Source organism: Tyto alba, unplaced genomic scaffold, assembly GCF_018691265.1.
Source record: "Tyto alba isolate M040663 unplaced genomic scaffold, T.alba_DEE_v4.0 Super-Scaffold_2, whole genome shotgun sequence".
In the NCBI taxonomy this organism is placed as follows: Eukaryota; Metazoa; Chordata; class Aves; order Strigiformes; family Tytonidae; genus Tyto; species Tyto alba.
The window spans coordinates 74,893,464-74,920,359 of NW_024881282.1; the positions used below are offsets into that span (position 1 = coordinate 74,893,464).

A 26,896-nucleotide genomic window follows, 5' to 3' on the forward strand; every position below is an offset into this window, starting at 1 on the left:
TCCTATTCCCCTGGCACTAATGAAATAAACAGAACTTCTGAGCATGTAGCAGTGCCTTGTAATCCATAAAAGTTGTTGCCAACTTGAAACTAGATATTTGTTATTTACATTTCTGTTTCAATGCTTTGTGGTGTACTAGTGTATTAAGGTGCACATCTTGAATATTCTAATAAATACTGGCACTGTACTCAGCTTTTTTGTATTTTTAGTGTGGGGTAACCTCATTTTACAATGTAAAATTGAATGGAAATGCATTTGAAGTTAAAAGACAACATAGTCAGATACCAGCTAATACTTAAGGGACAGGGAATGTGTGAAAACTGGTAGTGGTTGCTTGTGTTTCTGAGACATATTTGCTAGAATTAATATTTTTAGTCCTGTACAATTTTGCTTGCCTTAGGCTGAGTGGTGTGAAATGTAATTGAACTAATGACTCATTGGGGTGAGATCATTTTTAAGAATGTAGTGGGCTTCTTATTGTACAATACTATGGCATATATTTGCCCTTTTTTCTCCAGTGATGCTGCCTGTTTTTGCGTTCTGTTTAAGTCTGTCTGTCAAGCACCCACGGCACACCTTCATATCCCTCCTAAAATCCTCTTCTGTATCTGTAGTATATACAGTGTTCCTTTACTAGTTACTCTTTATTTTGTCTTGTTTGTGTTAAATCTGTCGTCTTTGTGGTACATATCATGTATGGTTCTGTTTTATAATGACTCCTGCATGTATATAGGATTGCAGATATTCTTACTTGCTCCCTGCTCTATGCAGAATTTTCTTCTGCAGACCTCAAAGTGTACAACATGGTATAAGTCCTTTTTTTTTTCCTTTATTAAAGATGAAGAATAGTAAATGTAAAAATGAATTTGCTTATATTCTTAGAGGCAATCAATGACTGTGATCGACACAGCTGTTAAAACCTGACTTAATGTCTCTGACTAATTCCTAGGCTGCATTTTCTCTTTGTTATGAAGTACTGCTTCATTGAATCTGACTTTCTAATGAATGAGCTTTTAACATTAAACATGTAGTTCTTGAGGATTTATTTAATTTTAAAAAGTAAAGTCATGTTGTCAAGAAACCTTTCAAGTCTGAAAAGTTTTCTTAAAATCTTATTTCAGATAAGTACATGATGTAAGCTTATTCATGTGTTGTTGTCATTATGATTTTTTTTTTCTTCTTTTCAATAAATGAATAGTATCTTTAATGCATTTAAGAATACTTTATTGGAAGATAAGTAATCACTGAAATCGTATTATGTCATTAACCCTAGAGATCCCACTTTCCCCTCCTTCTAGTGTTCAGAATACAGAAGATAGCTAGTCAGAGAAAGGAAGAAGTGTTACAAAAAAGAAAAAATAATTCCTGGTTAGGTTTTTGGGCACATTTCTTTCCGTAAGAGCTTACTCATGAAAGAATGTTTTTGAAATGATAAATTTGGAGCATATGGGATTTTTAAAAAAAAAAAACAACTTCTTCCATAAACCCATTAAGTTTACATCTACTCTGCAACCTCTCAAATAAGATGAAAGATTTCAATTCTTGTAGGAAACTAGCGATAGTTTAGATGAAATCAACACTGTGAGTGAGTATAGTCGAATGCAGGTGTCATTGGAATAGCTTTTAGCAAAAAGCCAGGGAAGTTATGTTTGAATATATGCTACATGGTAATTTTAGATAATGAATTATTATCAATTAGACAACAGAACTTCAGGGTAGAACGTGGATGATTGTAAGTGGCTGGTCTTTGTGGAATATAGAACTGCTTTTTGAGTCTTGTGGTAAGCTAAGGCATGAGCCTAAGTAAACTAAGGTGCATAACAAGTATTGCTATTTTTCTTTAAACCACAAAAACAGTTTTGGCAATACACATATGATTAATAATTTAATGATGTAATGGAAAATAGCTTTTTGCTCCCTTAAAACCATGCCTTTTTTTTAATACGCAACTTCAGAAAAGTGCTTAATTTTTTATGTAATGCTTTAGTCCAACTAGCTCTCATATTCAAGAATATGCTCTGTTTTTTTGTTTTTAATTGAAGCCGATACTTTGTGAGGATTAGTCTTTTAATGGTACTGGTAGCTGGTGACACACTGAGCAGTTTATCTAACAAGACAAGTGAAATCACGCTAATTGATTTTGCAGGTTGTTTTTTTTCTTTGTTTCCCCCGTTCCCCCATAACTGATAATTAAGTCAATGAATGTAGCCATTGTTCATTACAGTTATGAATTTTTAAGCATGGGACAGTGCAAACCACTCCACAAACTTTTTTTTGGATGATTGTCTTAATTCTTATTTACAGTGCTATGGGTGATGATGACTTCTTAAGGTTTCTTGATTCTTCATTGCAGGTATAAGTTGAAATAGAAAAAGAGGGTGTAGAATGATGATATACCGTGGCCGTTTTTCTCTCTCACCCACTCCATCCCTCCTGTGTAATTATGCAAAGTTGTGTATTTTCTATGCAGAAACTGGATCTGAGATTGTATATGCAAGATTTTTACTTTTTGCAAAAGTACTGTCAATTTTTGGACCAACATGATTCCCTCCCTCATTAAAATTAAGTGATTCTGAACCATTCATTGAAGGACATCACATAAATGCCTTTGTTTACTTAGTTGCATGCTGGAAAAATTTGAAATAAGTAGCTACCTAAATATGAGGTCAAAATGGGTCCAGGTTGTAGCTGTATAGCATTCAGAATATCTCTAATCAACACTGTTTAGGAATTAAATTTAAAAATGTCATATCATGCTAAATGTTGAAATTGTGCTTTAGAAAAGTATTCTCGAGTGGAATTTTTGTTTAAAAATTCTTTTATGTTTACAGAGAAACTGAGCCATACAAATATTTTTAAAAGTTTGCACTTCTTTAAGGCTATTTATTTTCTAAAAAAGAGGACTTGAATATTATTGACAAATATACACATGGTGTTACGCTAACAAACGGCCATGCAACATGTATCTTACATAGTGAAGAAATTGAATATACAAGACCTACTCTATTTAACATATATATTGAAAATTTACAGTCTCGCCAGTAGTTTAAAAAAGTTTTTCTTATTTGGCAGTATTTTTTTACAATTTGTTCAAATATTCCACTTGATGTGTTTTGGTGAATACTGAAATCTAGTCAGTGACAACCTGAGGTACTAAACATTTCTGCCTTACTTCGTTGTCTTCAAAGGTAATCTTTTTGCTCCTTTTAGGCTCTATCCATGAGTTGTGTATTACAGCGTTATTTGGCATAGGATCTGCTTCCACTATTGAAACAACTCGCTTTTTCATCTTACTTTTCAGAACTTTCTGAAACTTTTGCCTCGTGAATGCATAAAGTAGAGGGTGAAATATAGTTGTTCCATATGCCATTACTAGAAAACATAATCGCAACTTTACCAAAAGGTCACTTGGGCCCAAACATAAGATGGTGGTGTTTAAAACAGAGATGGGTGTCCAGCAGAGAAGGAATGTTGAGATAATCAAGAGGGACATTCTGAAGACTCTCTTTTGCCGTTCTCGTCGCTCCCGGTGCCGTTTTACAGCCCGGCGTAGAGCAATTATGACAGACACAGAAGTCCTTACTCCAAAGACAACATTTCTTCCTCCGCTGCTGTGGGACACGTCCGTAGTCTCATGCTGAGTGGTTAGAGAAATAGTTTTTTTCTTTCTAGCTTTCTTCTTTTGTCCCGTTGTAAATCTTGTACCAATCCGAATATTTAGAGCCTGGAGTATTTTAGTGTATGTAATTAGCATTACTATAACAGTGAAGAAAAAGATTGGAATCTGAACAAGAAGGTGGTAGTACATCCCTAGCTCAGTGTGGTACTCGTTTGTACTCACGCATAAAAGTGTTTTATTTTCCCAAGTACTTGCACTTCGAAGACTGAAAAAGTTGACTTCAATGAAAGGAATCAGGAAGGAAAAAAGTGAAATCATCCATATTGATGTCATTAATATCACAGCCCTTCCCATGGTCAGAATTCGATTGGCAGGTTTTACGGAGATGTCGTATCGGTCCAGAGTGATAGCAAAGACGTTGATTGCAGTTGAAACGCTTGCAAAAGAGACACAAGCCTCGTGGAAGCAGCAGATGAGAGCAGTGTTACTCTCCAGTGAAAGCAGAAGGATAACTATAGTTAGAGGAATACATCCCACACAAATTATTACATCAAGTACATGAAGGTTCATTGTAATTATGTTACTGACAGAATTGATTAAGTTGGATTTCATACAGTAAAGTACCAGCACGGTGAGGTTGCTGCCAAGTCCCAAAACAATTTCTAACATCAAAAATCCAGTGAGAGAAACTTGAAAGCTTAATGGATATGACAATGGTCGGTACATGTTGGTGTCGATGTCATCAATGGCATCTCGAACTGTAATGTTAGATTCAGACTGCATGTTGACTTCCAGAATGGGGGAGAAACACATTCTTTTGTTGCAGTTGTTTTTGCTCCTGAAAGGTGAAATAAAATATGGAACTATTTAATTTATTTTCTTAACACTTATTGTAGATAAATGCTGGGGATAGAGGAGGGAGGAAAAACATCTATTCTTACCAAACCCTTGATTTACTGTATGTGTAGAGCTTTAGTTGGCACGGACTCAAAATCCTGAGGATCTAGAATAAGGTCTTTCCTCTTTAAAGGAAAGCAGGATTTGTTTAAAAAAAAAAAGGAGTGAAAAGCTTCCACTTAGGGAGACAAGGCTTTATTTATAGTGATGTGGTTTTTACAAAGGGCCCATTTGTTGAATAAACTATACTTGTGCTTTGCCTTTGTGTTGCTTTGAGGGTTGTTTTAGAAGAATGTTGTTAAGTATTAACAAATTAGTACTCAAGATCATTTTAAAAAAGGCTCTTGTGGAAAAAAAAAGCAATAGGAACTGTTGCTTATATATCATAAAAGGAATATTTAAACTATTTATGGCAATTTAGCAGACTCTTTCTTAGGAAGAGTTTGCAACAGTATTGTGGGCTGAAACTTGAAGTTCTGTAATTCAGCAGATTTTTACAAGCCTCGAAGACTTATATTCACTTTTATCTTGTGTGCATCTACATATATGAAACTTACCACTACAACAATTTTATATAAGTTTGTATCATTTCAAATGCAAAACTTATGTGGGTTTGGGGGAATGGAGTTTATAAAAAAACACAATATTTCCTTTTTCTGATTTGAATATTCAGTTTCTTCAAGAAATCAGTGCCTACATGGAATAGAAGAGTATTTAATTTTATTGCAGAATAGATTTAAGTGAATCATTTTAGATAATAATACTTTAAAAGAAAATTGTCTTGTTCAGGTTTTTTTGTTTGTTCGTTTGTTTTTGTTATACAAACTATAATTAAATCCAACAGATTTATATACATAGCATGTTTGTTTTAGGAATAAGTGAGTTTAAAACAAGTAGCATTTATTACATCTAGGAGATTTTTTATTTTGTGGCTCATCTGCTTTGTTTTACACATACCAGTAGCTTGTAAATGTAGCATCTGCATGTAATACCTGATGTTTGTATTATTTATATTGTCAGCCAGCTCTTGAGTTTGTAATGAAATGGATAAATAAAAGAGAGGTTATTCAGTTTCTTGTTACGATACTTGAGGGTTGTTTTTTTTTTTTAGGTAGCTTTAAATTTAAGAGGGGATGTACTTGACATGAAAATAAATTTAAATGCAGACCTTTGTTCCATTCTGAATACATTAAAAATGGATAGCATTAAGGTGAACAAAAATGAGCTATTTTTTAATGAAAGTATGAATTAAGCACGCTTGGGATACAATATGCAAATGGATTTCATCTGTAGTTCTGAAAAGCCTCAATTGCACAATACTATTAATTGCAAATTGTATGATGAGAATTCTTGGTATGCTTCAACAGTTATTTCACATGTGCCTCTTAAATATAAAAGCTGTAAATTAGAACATATTAGTCTCAGGTGTGAAATGAAACAATATTTCAAAAGTTTTGTTTAATTTCTAGTTTAGGGAACCTCTATTAGGTTTATATTAGCCCTCAGGAATACGATTTCCTCTGTGTACACTGTCCTGGCTGTGAATGGATTTCAAGGAACCATTCCAAGTGCATTACTGGATAAATGGAATTCTTTCATATTAGCAAAAGTCAGGAGGAAATCAAAAGCATATCTACTAAAACAAATGTCAGTCTTAACTCTAACTTTATGCCAGCTGAAATTTTGTGAAAACAGAGAACTTCAGATATGCTAACTCTTAAGAATAGATTAAACATCACCTCCTTGTTGCATTGATTAGATTTCAGTTAAATAAAAGCAGAAATGTCAAGGCAGGGAGCTAATTTACCCAATGCATCGCCTTTCTGGACAGTGCCTGTTCCCATGCAAATGCTGAGCAGAGGTGGGGTGCATGCAACTGCTGACCTACCTGTTCCCTGTGCCTCAAGGGCCTTTCAGATCATTGCAGCAGCTTGTCATAAATTGATACATGGAGTCACTGACAGATATTTGACATGCACTGTAACCTGGAAACCAAGTGGTAGCTGGGCTCTTACTTCATTCCTTGCAGGTTTGTTTTTTTCTTTTTTTTTGTTCCAGCACTTCAGCAGCAAAAAATTCTGATTAAACATGGGGACTTCTTAATTGCCTGAGATACTTTTACAAACCAGTGCATACTCTGCTTGTCTGTTCTGAGTTTCAAGCCAGCAATAACAAATAAACCTTCTTTTAAGTGATGTTAATTTCTTTCCCCTGTTGCATTTTGTAGCAGCCTGTTTTTATTTTCCAGGTTTAAAAAAACCATAATTTCTGATCTCTGTGTTCAGAGTGCATGTAGACATCCTTTAGTTTATGGTTGCGTATTTCTTTCTGTAATATTCCTGCTCATTACTTTTGAGTGATGGCTTAGTCAAAGAAGTTGCTATACATCATAAAATCCAGTTCATGTGCTTTGAGAGTAACCATGAGTTACCTAATTTGGTTTATTTTCCTTTAAGGAGAATACATAACAGACCATAAAATTGAGAGAAAAGTATCCATTAGTCATTATGACAAATAAGTTATTTAATGAGTAGTATAGAAAAAGCTTGGTTAAACCCTTATTCAGCTTGCTGGTGAAGTATGCATATTCTCCTTTTGGGAATTCATGTTTCATTGTTTCTTCATGCATCAGTAGTTTCCACAATTCTGGTTTTAAATTATAAATCCCTCTTTAAGAAATGCTCACCATTTTAAGAATCAATCATTGCACTCTTCTTTTAATGAAAATCTGAGCAGATGTGTTAGTCTTCCATGTATATTGTTGAAGTGACATGCACGTAAATGGTAATACAAGTGTGTTCCATGTTTTGTTTCTAATTCCTTTATGTCTTAAGAATACATTTTAGTGATGCATCCTGCTGCTTGTAGGTCATACAGCTAGAAAGATACCCGGTCAACTGCATTCTTCATATTGTCAGTTGTAAAACTGAATTAGTTGCTGCATGCCCTTGTGAAGGGGAGGAAAAAAAAGGTTAAAAGTAGGGCTTACGATTTCAAAATAAAGTAATGCAAGAATATATTTTCTAATATCACTAATTTAATGAATACAAGATCTCTAAAATTGGATCTTATAGGTTGCATAGAAAATCCGTTAATGTGTTCACTATTTTCTAGTAAAATCATGTCATTCTCCTGTCAACTTACATGAATTTAGTTTTTTGGACAAGTTTGCTGTTCTCCAAATAGTGCAGGTTACAAAAAACCCTGACTAGAAGCAGTAACTGTTGTATGTAGAGTGTCTGTGACTACAGCTAGAAAATGTAGTTTTCCAGCTCTTCTGAGCAGGTAGTTTATACATACAACTCTCTTGTTTTCTAATAAGAAATAGAGCAGAGTCAATGAGCTTTATAGGAAATATGTTTTTGTTTAATTTGCACACTGTTATAATTTCCTTACTTGAAATAAATGTTTAGCAAATCTGTGTTTTTAATAAACGGCTTGAATGTACAGGGTAATGAAAAAAATAAGTTCTTAAAAAACAACAACATAAAAGGGGGATTTCTTGAGCAATCAGTGATTAGTCATATTAGCCAACCTTCATATAGCAATAAGTATACACTAATTACAGACTATCTGATCCTTCAAAGAGTAACTGGTTAAATCTGTAACATACTGAACTGCCAATATTTGGAAATACTGCTAAGGGAGGAAAAATTATTCCCAGTTGCATTATGTGGGTTTTTTCCCCAGTACTGTATTAGCTTAAACTGTACAGTTTTTATGTTGCACGAACAAAACAGGTTCTTAATATTCTGCAAGACTTTCATACAAAATAACATTTTTCTACCATTGTGTTTTTAATGGGGAGGGGGAAATAGCATTTGAATATTTTCTGATCTCAAATATAACAAGATACTAGCGCTTAATGTAAGTTGAATCTGATCTCTTCCCTTTTTTCTCCATTTTTTTTTGTTAAATGTTGCTTATTCTGCATACCATAATAAGGAACAGATCTTACCTCCACTAAAGATTTGATAAATTCTCGATGCAGGTGAAGCAGTTCCAGGTTGGAGGGATTCATTTTGTTCACTTGTTAGCAGAGTAGAAGGGAAAGAGGGTAATAAGCATATCTTCAGAAAATGACCTTAATGAAAATTTGTGCCTGTACTGTGCCATTGTTTCAGCATACTGCTAATGTATACAACTGCTTTAGTTCTGTTTTACAGGCTGCTGCAGTCTCCCACTCTTCCTACTGTAGAATCAATAAGCATCTGAAAATACATAATGAAAGTAATTTAACATACTGAAGGCTTCTTGTCTCCAGAGACATCACTGAGATTCAAGCTTTCTAAAAAGAAAAGCAGTGCTTCTGAGAGGAAAGCTTGCGATGGGCAGCTTTTGCAGAATGACAGCCTACCTTGTCGCTTCTCCTCACTGCAGAGAGATGCAGTGCATTCACTAATTTTGATTGGTCAGTGATGTTGGGCTTAAATTGTGCTTCATATATGGGATTGATGCCCTCCCTCCCCCGATTTATATAAGGATTCTTTTATAAAGGGACTAAATTTACAAATGATTTATGAATTCTGGAATATATTAAGGGTATGCCAGTTTTATTTTTACCTTTTCACTCTTTACTTTGTGTACACTAGAAACCACATGACACTGAAAAAAAAAAAAAAAGGGATAAAACGTTTATTACTTAAAAAGCTTCCAACAATCTATATTTGAATTTGCCTGCTTTCCATTTGTGATCTTTTTTTTTTTTTTTTCTGGGTCCTAAGAACATCTCTGAAATAAAGCTGCTTCTTTGAGCCATGCTGAGTTTCACCTGATACGTTTATATACAAGTGAACATTTAGCTCTTGTCTTGAATATATTATATTCAGGACAAGTTGGTACCCCCATATCTACTTGGAAAATTTCTATCAGGATTCACAGAGATTATTCAGACCCTTCAAATGGGTTGATAATTCAGTTTAATTTGTGAATCAGCAAAGAATGATTTTTATGATCCATCACAATGTATGTATAGTAGTGTAGGTTGTTAATTTTGTTGAAATGTTAACTTCTTAAAAAAAAAATCTTGTATGTTTCACGTGAATTTTGCTTAGAGATTTTACAGGTTTTTGTAAGGATGTCTTGCATGATCTTCTTGACCTTCACTTTGCAGGGGGCAGGATGTGTCTTCATTTTCACTTTTTTGTTTTGTAGCTTATTTCTGAATGTGTTCTATCAGTGTAGATAATGCTCACAACCACATAATGGGGAGTAACAGAAGTGTAGCACAGCATCTGTTTTAATTAGTACTAATGCTAAAATAAACATTGGAAATAAATTCAGTATACAACCCAAAATAATATTTCTTAAAGATCAGTTTGCTGAAGCAAGTAACTTAAGAATATCTGAGTATTGAATATTCTGCTGGTACTTTTTAATCTCAAATAAGTGTGGAGTATTTGGGTTTTTTGTGTTTATTGTGCTGTTTTGTTTTGTTTTTCCTTTGATTTTAAAGTGTGGTTTTTTTTTTTTTTTTTTTTTAAAGTTTGATAAAGTACTAAATGTTAAATCATGGTTCTTATGTAAGTAGCTGTATTAAGATAGCAGTTTTGGTCAAATTTTGATGGGATCCTCTGTTTTTAAGTTGTTAATGCAATTATAGAACGAAGTTGTGCAACTCAGATGTTTGCATTTCTTCTCTTTACTTTTTCTTTCAGCTGTCCATCCAATATATTATTTATCTTTAGGCAACAGTATACTTTATTTATTTTTTAAGTTGGCTACATCTCTGTCTAGCGTTCTTCCTGTTCCGTACGCTTTTACATTCAGAAAATGCCTAAATAAAGATTAGAAACTTTGAGCAAAGATCAGTAGGTACCAGCTGGCTATGCTGAGTAGCAACTGTCTGAGCTCTTTGAGCTGCCTCTGTGTCGTCTGCCTCCCAAGAGCTTGAAACCGGTGATACCAGCAGAGCTCTTAAGGGTGATGTGATAAAGAGGATTCCTGAAATGAAAGCATAAATACTAATATATTAAAGAGATTTATTTGCTTCACTCTCAGTATGACTTAGGATAAGTAGGGAAGCCTGTCTAAATTTAAACAGATGAACCTCCATCTCCCTTTCTAATTCTTCAATGTGTGCCTGAACAAAGATGGAGATACTGGATGAGCCTGTACTGTTAGGAAGAAAAAGATGTCTATGCAGAGGAAGATTGTAATGGGATTTTGGATGTAGCATGGATATGTGGTTCAAACACAGGTAAAGGAGTCACAAAAGACTTCCTATATTGCAGGAGGCAATCTTGGCAAAAGTTTTATCTGCAAAAAGTGTTGAGAGGAATGATAAGGAGCTGAGTTGTGAACATATCAAGCTTAAGTTTTCTGGAGAGAAAATCAGGAGAAGCAGCAGTACCATATGGAGGCAATCAGGAGTAGGTGGATGGATAGACATGCTTACAAGCCATTGCTGTGCAGATGCTAGTTAAGATGGTGTGAACAGATGACATCATCCTCAAAGGGTAGAATAGGGAAGAGTGGGCAAAAAGAGCCATGTGCAGACACCCAACATAGACAGAAAAATGTGCTGTTCTTATACCTGTTTCTATATCAGTACAGAATGGAATAGAAAGAATTTGACTGGTATTTTGGGTTTTAGGGGAGTGAAAAGTGGGTTGGAAGTGTAATAAGAGGGTAGAAATATCAGGGAACAGCAGGAGTCTTAAACCAGGAGGTTTATGATTAAGGGTCTTAGGACTGAGAATGGCAACACGAGGGGAGAGGGAGACCCTGAATGTTACAGAGAATAGAGCTGTGAAGAGTTGAGGCTGCTGGGTCTAACGTGGGGAGAAAATAAATGCAGAGAGGGAGGAGCTTGGAGCAGGGTGGAGCAGAAGGGAACAGAGACAAGTGCATGTAAAGGGATGCTGAGTGCACAGGAGTAGAGATAACTGCAATTGCTATAGCATACACCCCTGTATGCTTTTAAATTAAATTCAGGAGCCATAACTGTTCGTTAGAGTGTTTTTCTGTTTTGCTGAGAGCAGGAAGTCAAAAAATTTGGAAGCTGTAGCGTATTTTGTGGTCTTCCATCTTTTACCTGCTGTCTTACTTTCTACACACAGGAAGTAGTGTCCTAACTGACTGTTACTGTATGCTGAAATGGTGGTAGGATGTTTGTAGATCTGGAGGTCTAAACTGCTGGTGAGTTGATAAGGTCACCGTGAATGCAGGTTCTTGCACTGCAGTTTTTTAGAGAAGCATACATTGTTAAAAAGACTCCTTAGGCTCACAAGGTCTAGCAGGGATGAATGAAGTAGTCAGTTGTGATGTTTTCTATCAGAATCCTTGATTTTGGAGCTTTAGCATTCTTGTAATGCGCTTTAGGGTTTACCTTTAGATAAACCTATCACAGACTCTCTTAGCATCTGGGTGTCACGAAGTAGACACATTCATGAAGATATTTATTGGAACTGTTGTGAAACTGTCTGCTTGCTTCCCTTGTTCTCTGCATCATTCTTTTTTTCAGTTTGTACAGTTATCTCCCCTGAATGCTTCAGGAGTGCTTTCTGTTTTTTTTCTTTGGGCTGCACGTCTTGTTTCCTAGTTTGAATCTTGTTGCTCATTTAGTGGCTATGTATAATTTTCCTTCTTCTTGGCCTAAAAATGTCATCTGTTGTCATATTTGCAAGAGACTTGGGCTTCTAACTTGTACAAATTTTTCAGTGACACATAATCTCTTTAGAGCTTAAGTCACTTTTGGAAACAAATGTTGGGTGATTTTGGACATCTTGCCCTGGGATTGTTCTTCAGCATTATTTACATGGTGTCCGTGCACAATTGCAGCTGGATAGATCCTCCTGTACCTTGCACTTACCTACATGGGGCAGTGTAATACCCAATTCTAGTGTAGCTCTTCTGGATAGTTTATTGTTTGTACCTGTTCTAGCAGCTTGTGATCCATATCTAAAATATATTTCTTACCTCATTGCATCTTAGTTTCCTCAATAGTGTGTTGTAAAGAACTTTGTTAGAATGTTGTTGAAAATCCAGTAACATTTATAGTATCAAGGAAAAATAAACAGTGGATAATAGCAGGTTGGGTTTGGGAGTTGTACTGACGTGCCCTTGTTATGCTGGATTTGTCAAGGTGTTCTGTTTTACCTGATACTGAAATGATGGCTTGCTGGCCTGGATTGTGCTGCAGCACACTTCTGTGTTGAAAAGGTGTAAACCTGACTTCAGTACATAAGTTCTAGTTGTGTTTTATTATTGTTTAAGAGTGATATGCTGAATAGATGACAAACACTCTGCTAGAATTTGTACCTAAGTACCATTCTGACTCTGGTAATGTAGTGTTTTCTTTCTTTTGACACAAGTACTTTATTCTCATTTCTGTAATCTATCAAGAACAGTTCTAAGACAGTTATTCCTTTTCTGTAGTAAAGACTGACATCCACAAAACTAATTTTCCATTCAGTGTTCTATCCTTAATGTTTATTTTATTTTCTCCCTGATTGTTGATTGCCACACAGCTTTCTTTGTTTTGTTCTTTTTATAATGACTTATTTAGGTTGGGTTTTGTGGTTTTTTGCATTTCTAACTTCCATTTTTCCCTTGCCAGAAAACATTCCTACATGAGACATTGCTGATCTCAGTTTCTCCACTTTAGACTTACCTCCATAGATTTAAAAAAATGTGGATTTTTGAGCTTAATTATATATAATTTCATTGTGCTTCCTCTTGTATTTGCAAAGATGTACACCTTTGGAAGCAACACAAAGAAAAGTATTTTTAGAAAGATAAAAACTATATTATACATAAACCATATAGATATTATTATATATTTTGTATTTTATATAGTTTTATATATGTAATGAATATATATTCATTTTCAAGATGCTGAGTTAATGTTAGCATAGCAGTTTGAGTACGGCAAAGTTACCTACTTATGCTATGAAATAAAAATGTCTTGGAAGATTCATTTGGTTTTGTGAAATTGTTAAGCATAGGTTATTTGTTCAGTAGTATTTCATGTTAGTTCAACTATTGACCTTTTCAGCACTGGCAGTTCCTGTACTCATGAGGAAATGTGTAAGTTACAGAATGCCCTTTATCAATTAATACTGAAACTGTATCTTGTTTTAGTTTTGCACAGTGAGGTGATACCAGAGAAGAATTACAGAACCAGTGCTGGTTATCGTACCTATATAGAGAAGGTGTCCTTTTCATATCATAACAGTAAATTTGTTTTAGTGATGTAGCTAAATCATGGTCCTGGTGTATTGTTGCACAATTATTGAAGCGTTTTAGTTAAAAAAAAAAGAAAAAAAAGAAAGAATATCAGCTGTCCTCAGGAGGGAAGTATGGCTGATAAATTTAATAGTAATTTGAATAACATCACTCTGACTCCAGCTTTTCTCCATGGAGGTGGTTTGTCCTCTAATATAAACATTCACAATGAATGGTGCTGTATCACATAGTAGTTATTGGCAAAATTTTAAATAGTCACTGTAAATTTCAAGATAAATTTTTCATTTTTCTTTAAAAATAGTAATCTTGCTGTGATTTAGTTTTTCCTTCATTAAAATTGTACTTTGAGTACTCTTGAGAATTTGAGAGGTTTCTGCTTTTATAAAATATTCTTAGTTCTAAGCTGGCAATTGCTACTGACTTCTAGTGAGGGTTTTCATTATTACGGAAAGTCTTTTGGAGTCCTGACATCATACTGTTTGTGTTGCTTTAAACATACAAGAGAAGAGCCACCTGCTCACATTATTTAAGACTGTGAAAGTGTGCCTGAGAGAATGTTGATTCCCTAAGTTGGAAAGTAGTTTAGCACCACAGCTGAAGAGTGCTGAAGGTGAAGTCCTGACACTATGTCGCTGTAAAAGAAGGAAATATTGCCTCATGGCTTAAAGTCCCAGGCGGTTGCTTACCTTGCTTTCATCGAAATATTTTGTATGTTGGAAGAAGTTTTCAGTGTTATTTCCTGCTTACCTGGGTTGCTGCATTGCTTAGCATCAACAAGTCCCAGCTTATGATGGCACTGTGCTAGGTTCATGTCAGATTGGCATTAATGTAAACGTTTCAGTAAACTTTCTGCCTGGCTTATCGCAGTGAATTGGATTCAGAGGTAGCTGGATTTGACATGCAGGGTTTAAACTTCAGTATCTGGTTCAGGATTCTCCATCAGATATCCCCCAATGATGTCGAAGCTGTGCCTGGCAAAGTATGCAGGATGGTCAGCAGCAGGAGCAGCACTACAGCTACCCTGCTACAACCCCCTGATGCAGGAGTTTGTTACTCACCTTCCTGCTGTAATATCCTCTAAGTGGAACTGCTAATTTAAAACAAAACAAGAAAACAGGAAGATTTGCTCGAGTTGTTTATTTGACAGAGATCTCGGATGGACTTTGTTTCTAGTCCTTTTTAAAAATAGGAAGGCAATATGATTTTCTCTAAGACAGTGTTCACATGCCTAGTAGCAAGCATTCTTCTAGCTGAAACTAAGTAGCAAAAGTCTCTTAATTGCCCTGTGTGTAAAGGGTGAACACAACATGAATAGATATCACAACATGGACTGTGTCCCTGTCATTTTGTTAAGATCACCCACAGTGTGAGGCTTACCACCAGGGTGATTTTATACATTGCAGTCTCACTCAGCCCCTTGGCTGATTTGGTTTGAAAGCGCTACAGAAAGCGTGTGAAAAGGATCTGGTAGGCTTACTACCTTTAAAACCAAAGTTCAGTGACCACACACAGTAACTCTGCAAGTTTCCATATAACTGCAGTTACAGGAGCATACTTTGCCTTCTTCAGACAACAAAATAAAACCTGTGGACGGTAGTTAGATTCCCCCCCAGTTGTGAATGACTGCTCTAAGTGGTTAAAACCATCTATCAGGTCTCCGTGTTCATTTCAAATATAGGAAGTCATTCACATCAGTGTGACAGTTGTGATATTCCTCACATTAAGTTCTCAGAATCTGAAAAATGATATGCAGTACTATGTGTTTTCTTGTCTGTTTTTTTTTTTTTTTAATGATAAAGTACTCTGTCTGCCCCTCTTTGCCACCTCAGTTCTTCAGTTATTATTTTTACAAGTTTGTTCAAGGAACATAGAAGATCTGTTTATGTAGTGCCATAAAAAGACATGTGAGAGAAGTTTAAAAGTAATAAGCTATAATGATAAATGCATAATAGTACGGAAATTGAACTAAGCTAGTGCAGTGTGGTGACTTCACCACACTGCTAAAAAGAATATTCATTTGATGGATGTGCACGTTGATCTAAATTTAGATTTGTGTTGGTATCATCCTCAGTTTATTTTCTTTCTTCCTCTGTTGTTTGGGTGCAGTAGTTTAATATACTGTAATATAGTTTAATGTTTTTTATTGATTGTTGAAAAATCTCTCTCACATTCTTAAGAGGATAAATGAAATAGAAATATGATAACCTTGATATTTTATGAATTTTTTAATAAACATACATATTGTAGTTCTAGAGTCTAAAATAAATACCTAAACTTTGTTGAAAATGGATGCATATGTATGCAATGAAGAACTAATTTTATCTATGAAACTTTCAAATATCAAGGATTTTTGTGCCTAAACCATAGTTTCAGTTTTCTTCCATTTCCTATTTTTAACCTCACTGCAAAATTGTTCTATTTGAAATCACTTATTGTAGTACTGAAGCAAACCAGAGCTTGCATGAAAAATGCTTTCATTTGCTGTTTTTTTGGGGGAAGGCTGAGAGCAATAGCGTCACTGGTATCTGAGGAAGGGAATACTGTTTCGTTTTGTATATGGTTGCTGCCTGGAAGTGGCTTTGCAGTCATTACACTTGAAGCCTAGGTTTTATTTTACTAATAAAATCTTGAGAAATTGAAAGTGGTTGGTGGAGACGTTTTTGTTACACCAATGGATGATGAGCAAATACATGTTAGTGGAGAAAAAACTTGTCAAATTCTTCAGCCTTCGCTGATGATCTACTTAAATTAAAACGTATAGGTAGAATGAGTTGCAGTGATAGGAGCTATAAAGTGTGGTTGGAGTGGGAAAGAGGAAGGATGTTATTTGCATTATTTCTGGTACCTTTCAAAGTGAGAAGCTTCAGTATCACTAGGCAGGCTAGCAACTCTGCAAATTGATACCCATGGTTAGGAGCTCCTGGAGGAAATGTGGAAGACAGAATATAGCAGCTGCTACAACCTATCAACAGGAAAACCAGGTGAGTTATTACATACTGACTCTGCCCGTTACCATACTGCCTTTCTAAAAGAGAAATTGCAGTTCTGATACAAGTAGAGGTCTTTTCCAGTCCTCATTCTTTTCACAGTAGATACAGTGCCCAGTGAGAAATGACTCCCCCTGAGAGATAGCTGAATATAGAGGAGAACATTATTTCTCTTATTAATCAAGCAAATTAGTTTTAATATGAGGAAATAATGGAAGGAAAGGAGAGCCTGCCCTTTGAAAGTGGTTACTATTTTAAGTCTGCTGGTGGTTAGGTTGGAAATGTTTTTCTTTAGCATTGTTTTATGTTGTAATACCTTTTCTGTTCTCTTGCTCTTGAAGGAGAAAGAGAAACTCAGCCAGCCCTTCCTGTTCCCCAAAGGGTAACTTTTTTTTTTTCCCCTGCAAATTTTTCATATATTCTTCAGAAACTTATTTTGTTCACCACTATCAAAAAATTCTAGGTGTCTACCTGTTTATTTGGTTCTTGATAATACCCTGTTTAACACTCCCACTCGAAAATCTTTAAGGTGGCATTATCATAATAATCAAAACATACTTTGGTCTAGGGTGAAATACTTCAACAAGAATTTTCCAGTGGTGTTGGAGTACATCTGTATTTACAGACTATATTGCTCTTTGGATTATCAGTTAAATGCATACCTTGATGAATACTACAGGCTATGATGATACCAAGTACTTACTATATTTTGTAAGAGTATAAAAACCATTCTCAGTAATCTTAAAGCTTGTAGGCAAAGCAGCTATTACAGTATAGTTTGGGTCAATAAAGGTTGATATCAGTCACAGAAGTTTTAGTTTGTATTTAGTACTCTTAATCTAGAGCAAATTTCTATGGACAGTTAGAGATAGTGTGGATTAAGACTTCAACTAACCATTTCAGCTGCGTATGCAATGTCCATGACCACAATGTGTGAGCATCCGGTATCTCACACATTGTTTCTCTTCATATCATTCATAGTTTCTCTTCATATCATTCTGTTTTCTAGAAAAACAGTTTGGCTACATGCTAAAAGCCTATGGCAGATCTGTAAAGTCTGTCTATATTTCATGAATCTGTCCAGTTTCTCTAATACAAGACCAATTTCTTTGTGAAAAATGAAGGAATTATATACACTTTTCACATGTATTCTCTTTGTAGGTCTTTAAGCACTGATTTTTTATGTCTAACTAGACTTGACAAAGACAGTTAAACTGAGGCAATGCTTTGGAGTACTAATGAGCAAATTGAGGTTTGAGTGGAAAAATAGTTCATGTATCTAAATCTTTCTCTCAGGACATTATTTTTTTTTTTTTTCCTAAAGTAATGCATTGGCAAAGTCAGAATATAAATTATTTCTTGCACTAACCTTACTTCTGTCTAAATTGCTTTAAGCCCTCAACTGCATTGGAAGGAGGGGAGCAAAACAAGCCTCCAGAACATGCAAATAATTAATGAGATTTAAAAAAATGTATTGATGAAACACTATAGAACTCATCCAGCTTTTCAAAAGTAAACAAAAATGCCACACATCTCTAAGAAAACAGGCCTTGCAGCTTGTGTAGAAGATTATTAAACACAGGACAAAAATACAGAACGGTGTCTGGAGAATATTTCACCTGGATTTTGACATCTAGGAGTCATTGCTTCTAACATGAGCTAGGAAGTTAAATTAAGTGTGAAGATATTTGCTAAACAAAACCTATAATCATATAAGACCTAAGAGATAAACAAATCAATAATAAAAATAGAACAAACTGGATATAGTGCTTTTATGTAGACCACTTTGGGTTGTGCCATTCTGGAAAAACTTTTCATTTACATATTAGGTGTCTTGTGCATTTCTCCTTCTTTTATCCTTCCCAACATGACTTGTATCTTATGTGTGCATGTGACGTGGCAGAAGGAAGAAGAAAAGTTGAGTCTGTTTAGGATGAGCCCGGCATGGAGTTGGTAGGATGAATTTTTGATGAGAACTAAAGGAGTCAGATGCAAGGACAGGGAAGTTGTGAGAATTGCGTCAAGGGTGACTCAACTGCTCTTCAGAATTATTTATATAGGCTTTCCTCGTTTTCTTAATAATCTTTTGCTGTACGTGAACAGAGAATGTTGAATGTTGAGTTTCATAGTCACTTTTGTAGGAAACTGCTAAGAGCTTGACAGTAAGCCTTGCTTTAAGTTTTTGTTTTTCTAAAAAATAATCTTCAACAATATCAATATTTCTTCACTTTGGTACCACAATATAATTCCGTTGGATATGACTGTCATGTATGGCAGTTTGCTGGATAGCACCCTGCGATCAGCTGGGCACAAAATTGCCTTGAGTAGATTTGCACATCCACAACACAAAGAAATGAGAATGGAAATAGGATTGATCCCAAAAATTCCATAGACAAGCAGCTGCAGAGAGAACTGTGGACTGTAGAGAGTCCACATAAAATTGCTAATCTGTAATTTTAAGTCTTTGTTTAAATCTGTGATTACGATGCAAAGTTTGTTTTCTTTTTCTGTGCTTGCCTGAAAGTGCCTATATTTTCAAAGTATGTTTTAAGATTGCTGAGAGCTGCTAGTCATAGATGCTGAAGAAATGAATTCACCAAATCACTAATATTTTTAATTTTTTAGATTCTTTTTAGAAACATATCCAGCTGATATAATTTTAATATTCTGTTCTTGTGTACAGTCTTGGCTAATGCATCTGTTGACTGAATAAATAAATGCAAAGAAATGCAGTTTTAATTCTGGCAAAAACTATTTTTATTGCTTCCTTGTAAAATTGGCAGCAGTGTTGTACTCTGGGATAGCATTATTGGTTACTGACACAGTGGAATAATAGTAGCAGTTAGAAATAAATGTGAATTTAGCTGAATTTTATAGCTTGGGCTTTTATTTATTATTTTTAAGTAATTCTAGCACCTGCAAAATAATGAAGATGCTGGTTTCTCTTTTGTCAAATATTACACGTTCGCAGATTAATGTATAGCCTCTAATCTCCATTGACTACTGCTGGATATCGAAGCAGTCTGACACTGAACAGGTCACAGATTGGGCTAACCTGCTCTTTGACTGTGGCTCAAGAGAGCAGCCAGGCCGCTACTGTTTTACCCCCTGGACAGAAAAATATATTTATTTTCTTTTTCTGCCTTTGGGTTTTGACTTCCTACTGAGTTAGTAATTTATTTATTGGTTTTGGTATTTGAATGATATTTTAACTTTTAATGAGGAAAATCTCTTATGCTACTTCTGAAAGGATAAAATAATATCCAAATAGTTTTAATTGCAGTTCCCAGTTCTTGGCTGTTCAGTTTTGCTGATAAATACAGGGTTCCTCTGGTATGTCCATCTCGCAAGGCCTTCTCAGCGCTGTTCCAGATCCTCTACCAAACCTGGGGATTCGGGGTGCTGACTCAGTTGCAACAAGGCGTGCTGAGTTGCTCTTGAAGAAATCTGTGGCTGCTTGACTCAAAACTCTGCTCTCATCACTGCCACTGACAAGCAGTGCTCACTGTGAGTCTGTATTTTTCAGCAGAACAGTGTCTACAAAGTAATTATTCTATGACTCCTATAACTATGATATATATACCATAGTTATATTTTGTATGAATGTGTATATGTATACATACATGTATAAGTATATGAGAAAGTATATAATGGTTGTAAAATTTACTTTCATTCTCTAGAAGTAGTGTGAATTACACTCTTTCTGGCAACAGAAACAGTATAATTGTTTATGTAGAAACAGTTGTTATTTAATCAGTTGGTTTTATGCCGCGGCCTTTCTAGCAACCGTAGCCCGAGAGATTGATGTCTAATACCTTTTTTCATCTCCTGGACTTTAATTGTGACTAAAACTTTCTAATGTCTTTGCAGACATTTACAAAGTTTTTCTATGACAACAGTGAATTGTGTGGCTTCAGATACTTTGTTACAACTCTAAAGTGCCCACTTAACAGGAATTTGCATATGCCGTTCAGATTTTTCTGTCAGAGTTGACATTACAAGTACTTACAAACAGTAAACTGTTTCATGCTTCTAATTGCTTCACATAAATCTTGATCCTGGTCTTCCAACATCTGAGAATGAATGACTAAATCTTTTTCTGTGCTCATAAAGATCCTTTTCTGGTGGCATATGTATGTTTAACACTCCAATATAATTTCATTAAGGGAAACCCCATGATAAATTTAGGGAAAGAAAAAGCAAGCTGAAAAAATAAGGTAGGTACCCTAATGTCAAACAATTATCAACAAAGACTATTCCATTCAAGGAATTAAAAAGTCTGCAAGTAATTTTGCTTGCAGTATTTCAAAATAGATTCTGAATTGTAGTATTTTTGTGGCTGAGCACTTTTAAAATTGGTGAACCCTAACGCAGATTGTTTCTTTAAGGACCTTATGACCAAATGCAGTCTCTGCAGAGGTGTGGCATGTGGGAGGAAGATAGTAGAGCAGTTTTGAGGTGAACAAAGCCCATGTCTGAACTGGAAGGAAGGGCTGAACACCCATCAGTGCATCAAAAGACATGGGGAAACAGGCTGCACTTAGCTGGTGGTAGAGGAAGGTGAAAAGCCAAAGCACTTAATCTTTCTGGCTGATATGTATGAGATGGACAGCACAGGAGCTACGTCTGTGCTCTACTCATTTTCGTTTTCCCAGCTCTTGCTGTTTGATGAGTTTATACCATTACTCACCTTAATGTAATGAACCAGAGAAGAGAAACAAGACCCACTTCCCTACTGCAGTTTGTTAAAATGTCCGATAATGCATTCTCCAAAGTGGAATCCTACTTCCAAAAAGATACCAAGAAAGAATGTTAAATTTGAAATAATATACTCTCAGCCCAGAGACTTTCCAAAATGAGCTTTTCAACAGTGATGGGCCTGCAACAGTGGCGATGGAAAAATCAGTTCAAGCCATGGGTTGAATGGAGATTTTGACTCTGGTTTTATTTTCACAATGGAGTTCGTTTTTCCTCCCTCCCTTCTTCCAATTAACAGTTCTTCTTTTGGCATTTCTTCTGCTTTAATGTATCAGAAGGATCGTTATCTGTGTAGGGAAGGGAAGGAGGAAGGAGAGACAAGATCTATTTACAGTATTAGAATCAATCTCTTCTGAAATTTAGATTTTTATACAAATGAAGGAGTAGTATTCCTGTCTTCTCTTACACTGTTAATCTGAAACTTTCATTTCAAATAAAGGGGGGTTATCATGATTTTGGATTTTCCTTTGTGTAACCAAACCAGCTCTTAAAGTTTAAAAGAATTACTGATATTGTTGAATGTGTAAGAAAGTTATTTTCTTCACCTTTCCCCCTTTGGAAGACTTCATAACTCTCCAGTTAAGTAGGTTATAGTAATGGGTAGAAATAAATTAAAGGAAAAAAAACTTGAGGAAAAAATAATTAATCATCTGGGAATGGACGAAGCATTGGACAAAATCCTAAGGCAGTATTGGTTAAGAGACAATAAATTACGCTTCTATTACAACAGTGTTCACAGGACTTGGGTTTTAACTTTGGTTTAAATGTAAACTTGTTACTTGGACAAGTTACTTGGTGTTCAAGTTATTCCCTTTAGAAAAAGGCTTAAAACAGTAGCCAAAACTGCTGTGTGATCTAAAGATGGGAACTGTAGGCAAGTGCTATCTACTAAAAGTTATTAAAAAAATACAGTCTCTAATAATTTTGGAGCAATTTTACAAACTGCAGCCTTGGATAATGAATGAAAAGCAGAAGGGAAAATGATTTCACTTTCGAGCTTCATGCATCAATATGCTTTTTAAAATATCATGAGAAATTGCTGTAGCAATTGCATCCACATGTGGTGCTTTCCTTTCCTTAACTGTTTAAAAGACGAGCATGATTGACTGTGTAAATATTGATAGCTTTATAGACCTGATGAAAAATTACTGTGAAAACCAGAATTTGGGTAGACTCAAATACTGCAATTTCAAGACAAGATTTTTAATGAAATGTCCCATAAGTAGTCTTAAGTAGTTCTTCCTTAATAATAATAAAACATATGTCTCTAAGGTACCCCATCACCTCTGTAGAAAAAATGGCAGCCAGGAAGCAAAACTCAAAGGATGTTTTACAGTGACAGTGGTTTGAAGAAATTAACAGTGCATGAAACTCACATAAAATTTCTCTTTCATTATTTATTAAATATTAACTTGTTTTAATTGTAGACTGTCCTTCATCATTGCCTACAGAGAGGTACTTTATTCATACTTGAAGAAGGAAACCTCTGAGTGTAAACCATTCTCTGTAGTTGTACACTGATTTTAAATTATCTGAAAAATTTATATCTTCTCTAGTTCTTTTTAGGCTTTCATTACTTGAACTCATGTTAAAATAAGCATGAGTGAAGAAGTAGTGTTGAAGCCATGCTCTCCTTTCTGTTTGTAATCTAGATATGATCTTTGATGCATTAAAAAATGTGAATTGTTGCACTGGTACCCATAATTATTAGAAAGAATTCAGTGCTGCCTGCCTTAAGCTGATGCTTATTATCTAAAAAATTGCTTCTGTAGTTGAGCCATGGTAGTATGAGACAAAATTATAATTCTGCCATTGTGAATATAATAAATACTGCTCATATCTGTATTACCAAAGCAAGCACATTTATCTCTGTTGAAATATAAAGCACAATGTTGGCTTTTTAGTAAAATACTGTGTATTACAGATAGTTCTCTTAGTGGTGAGTGTGAAACCTGTGACTAAATCACATCTATGGATGGTAATGTTTTCTTAATATATGTTTAAAGTTTCTATCATACTGTTATTCCACACTTCCAGTTACAATTGTTATGCGTTGAGTTATGCATAGAATGATCTGGCTCTCAGACTGAACATATCAGGCTGGATTTTGAATCAATTAGAGCATTTTTAAGTCTGGAGAAGTTTATATTTAGTCTCAAAGGGAGCTCAATAGGCAAAGATGTCTTACAGTTTCTACCTCATGTTTATTATAACTATATTTCTATTTGGACAAATCCTTTTTCCGTTCATTTGTGGACAGATTAAATAAGTTGGCAGCTTGTGTAGATAAAGGCAGAGGACAAAGAAAAGGCAATTCTGCCTTGGAATGTTGCGCTTCAACCTTTTCACCTGCCTGTGAATCGCAGTGAATAACACTTCTTTCTTTTTGATCTGAAGCTTTATTTATAAATTAGTAGTCTGCTGTGCTGTAGCAGCACAGAAATCAGGGTTATGAGGGTGATGCAGAAAGAGGGTAGATGGAAAAATGAACTGGTATAAATACCTGTAGAAAGAAAATAGTTATGCTGCTCAGTTTCCATGGATAAATGATCCCACTTGAGAAGGCAGTGATCCCATTTCTAGGGAAGTTCTTCTCTGAATTCTTGCTCAGAAATAACAAGTCATTGAACTCCTGAAGTTTCTGGGCTTGAGCTTCTGTTTCTAGCCCCAGTTTCAGGTTTGAAAATCTGAGCTGTGAAAGTTTTGGCTCATCGGATTCACAAATTCTGAAGTGTTACTTATTTAAAGCAGGTTGAGGTAGTTGCACCATGTATTATGTAATCTTATACTCAAAAAAATTCCCCCCCCCCCAGGTAGTAAAAAGAAGTTGTTGTTTTATATCGATGTGTTCTAATACATAACAGGTGACCTACTTTTGTACTTTCTACACAGGAATGCAAAGAACAACACTGTATTTATGTACTTAAAGATCTTCCTACGCATTTCTCTGTCCTTTCTTTTTCTTTTTAATTTTTTTTTAATTTTTTGTATTTTACGCCCAGAAATGAGAGGCTCAGTGAAATAAAACAACTTAAGACTTTTAAAATTTGACCAGTGTACAAAATATGCATAAATTTCTATATAATGTAATCCTAAATGTGCATTTTCAGATTTCTTTGAAAAGAAGAAAGATTTTTTTACATCTATGTCTTACATATACTTCTGTATTTGCCTGAATTTTAGGTTTTGGTATGTCTTGTATAACTTCTTTAAAATTCCCTTTTAAGAAACTGTTGGGTCTTTTTATTTAGTTTTTAGTTTTTTTCTTGGCGAGGGAAGAACTTAATTCTTACATAATTGACTTTGATAAACGTATTATTAAAATCGATACATACAAAATACAGTTAAATGCATAGTTTAAATTACACTTTCCCCCTTGCACTGACCTTCTCTACTTTATGATAAAACATATTATTGTAACAAAGTCAGCAGAAAATTTTCAGGCAGTAATTTTTTCAGATTCATGGCATCTGTTCAGTTGGTGTTTATGAAGCACTTTGAGATACTCAGATGAATGAGGCTATATTAGTGTATGTGTTAGATGGCACCGTTCGAAGGAGCAGCATGTCTAAATAAACGCATCTTGGACTTTTATAAATTTAGTTGTATACAAACCCTCCTAAGTAAAATAGCCTATGAAAGGCAAAACATAAGCATTAAATTCCTTGGATGCCTTTTATTGGGAAAGCAGGATTGATAAAGGCACAATATGTTGCAGGCTTTATTTCACAGTTCTGCCAACACAAATCCAATCTGAGCTAGAGCACAGCTGCTATTCCTGCCAGTCCTCCTCTCTCTCCTGATGGAGCTTGATCAGCTTTTTTTGTTTTTCTGTGTTCTCTTAAAACGAAGTCTGTTTAATGATCATCGCTAATGAATTAGCGATGTCCTGTTCAGCGGCTTTTTTTTACAGAGTGCTTCCGCCCAGCTTTGAAATATTCTTTACCGATACAGTGTAGGGTAAGGGAATGAGGAAAAATAGATGTGAAGTTGAAGATGGATTGTGATGGATAGAAATACACAGAGAAAACTAGATGTTCTTACAACAATTGTGCTATTCTTTTTATCCCTGTAACACAGTTACTCCTCCTCCGCCCCCCACACAACAGATTTGTAATGAAAGAATAGAATCTTGTGCAGGCTGCAACTCCCAGAGGTAAAACCCACAGTACTAGACTTCCATCTGTATAGCCTATTTTATTTCAGAGAGATTTCATTTAGTTTTCCTTGGTTAAATTAGTCTGAAATACTGTCTTTGCAGGTTCATTAAAATTATTCTATAATGGGCATGTACTGTAATTTCTGAAGTTTTATATTCAGTTTCTTGGTGGTGGTGCTTGCTGTTTACCTGATGTTCTCGTCATCCTTTCTGCTGTGTCCTGATGTTTGTTACACTCTCTTACCTTTCCACTCACCTTCATGGCCAGAAGTGTTACTCCTGATCTGTTCTCTGTAGAAGTCTCTCTCTCCCCTCCCACCCCCATAATACAATACCAGAGTAAAAAAGAAGTCACCTGTGTTAGTTACATGTAATTAGAATGGGGAAGGGAATCTTCTTTGGTTGAATATGTTTTTATAGAATTTAAGAAGACGATTTCACCAGAATACTTATCTGTAATGTTTATATTTAGCAAACGTCGCCCTTACTGGTATGTGAAGACTTTTATCTAGTTGGAGAAACAAAGATTTGGAAACTTGGATTTGAAACAAAGCTATACATGTCAAAAAAAAAAAAAAAAAAAAGCTCCCCGGGGGAATGGGGTGGTGCTGGGTTTTGGTTTTACTCTACAGCCAATGTGCTAAAATGTACTGAATCAATACTTTGAATCAATATTCATGTGTTCAATAGTTTCGTAGGAGCAGTTAGACCTACACAGGAGGCCTGGTCCTGATGAGATCTGTGCATGTGGATCGTTTAATAACCTGTAGATTAATGGAGGCAAGTAAAGCTAGGGTGCCAAGTGTAGGACTGGACACAGCCTTGTGAGAACTTTGCTCACCTGCAACAGAGTGAACGCAGCATCATTGCTCCACAGATGGGAGCACTCCATCTTCATTGGCTTGTAAGACAGTATAGCATTATCCCTCTCCTTTGCCAAGTAATAAATCCTTCTTCCCCCAAAACATGAACAAATAGCTGAATTAGATACATAAATCACTATGAATGTACATGGAATTCACCTGAGATACTTTTGTGAAGGGCAGTGATTGAACACTTGGAAAAGGCTAATAATAAGTATTATCTGAATAATCTGTATTTGTCTAATTGCCATTTAAAAGCTCCTTAACTTTTCCCATGAAGAGTTTACCCTTATTGAAGGTATTTATTTCAATACCAGGTAATCTGCCACTTTGTCTTCCTAAGTTTGTTGCTTTGCTCAACTCTGTTCACTGAAGAATTTGCACTTCACATTCAAAATTTTTGAGTGGTTTTACCAAAACTAAT

General features: G+C 35.3%; 2 protein-coding genes across 5 annotated transcripts in view; one reads left to right on the forward strand and one right to left on the reverse strand.

Annotated features, from left to right (window-relative positions):
• The window catches only part of COG5 (component of oligomeric golgi complex 5), a 188,705-nt gene that overhangs the window by 30,140 nt on the left and 131,669 nt on the right, over window positions 1–26,896 (forward strand). The window lies entirely within an intron of this gene.
• Window positions 2,863–9,051, reverse strand: GPR22 (G protein-coupled receptor 22). 4 transcript variants are annotated; one of them, XM_032996226.1, is made up of 4 exons: window positions 8,874–8,883; window positions 8,475–8,727; window positions 6,405–7,463; window positions 2,863–4,457 (listed from the first exon to the last, which is right to left on the reverse strand). In XM_032996226.1, the coding sequence occupies exon 4, from the start codon at window positions 4,430–4,432 to the stop codon at window positions 3,131–3,133; it is 1,302 nt and encodes a 433-aa protein (XP_032852117.1). In that variant the 5' UTR covers window positions 4,433–4,457; window positions 6,405–7,463; window positions 8,475–8,727; window positions 8,874–8,883; the 3' UTR covers window positions 2,863–3,130. The 4 variants fall into 4 exon arrangements, with proteins under 4 accessions (XP_032852117.1, XP_032852120.1, XP_032852118.1 ...); XM_032996229.2 differs by lacking the exon at window positions 6,405–7,463 and having other exon boundaries at window positions 8,874–9,051; XM_032996227.2 differs by lacking the exon at window positions 8,874–8,883 and having other exon boundaries at window positions 7,203–7,463; window positions 8,475–8,862.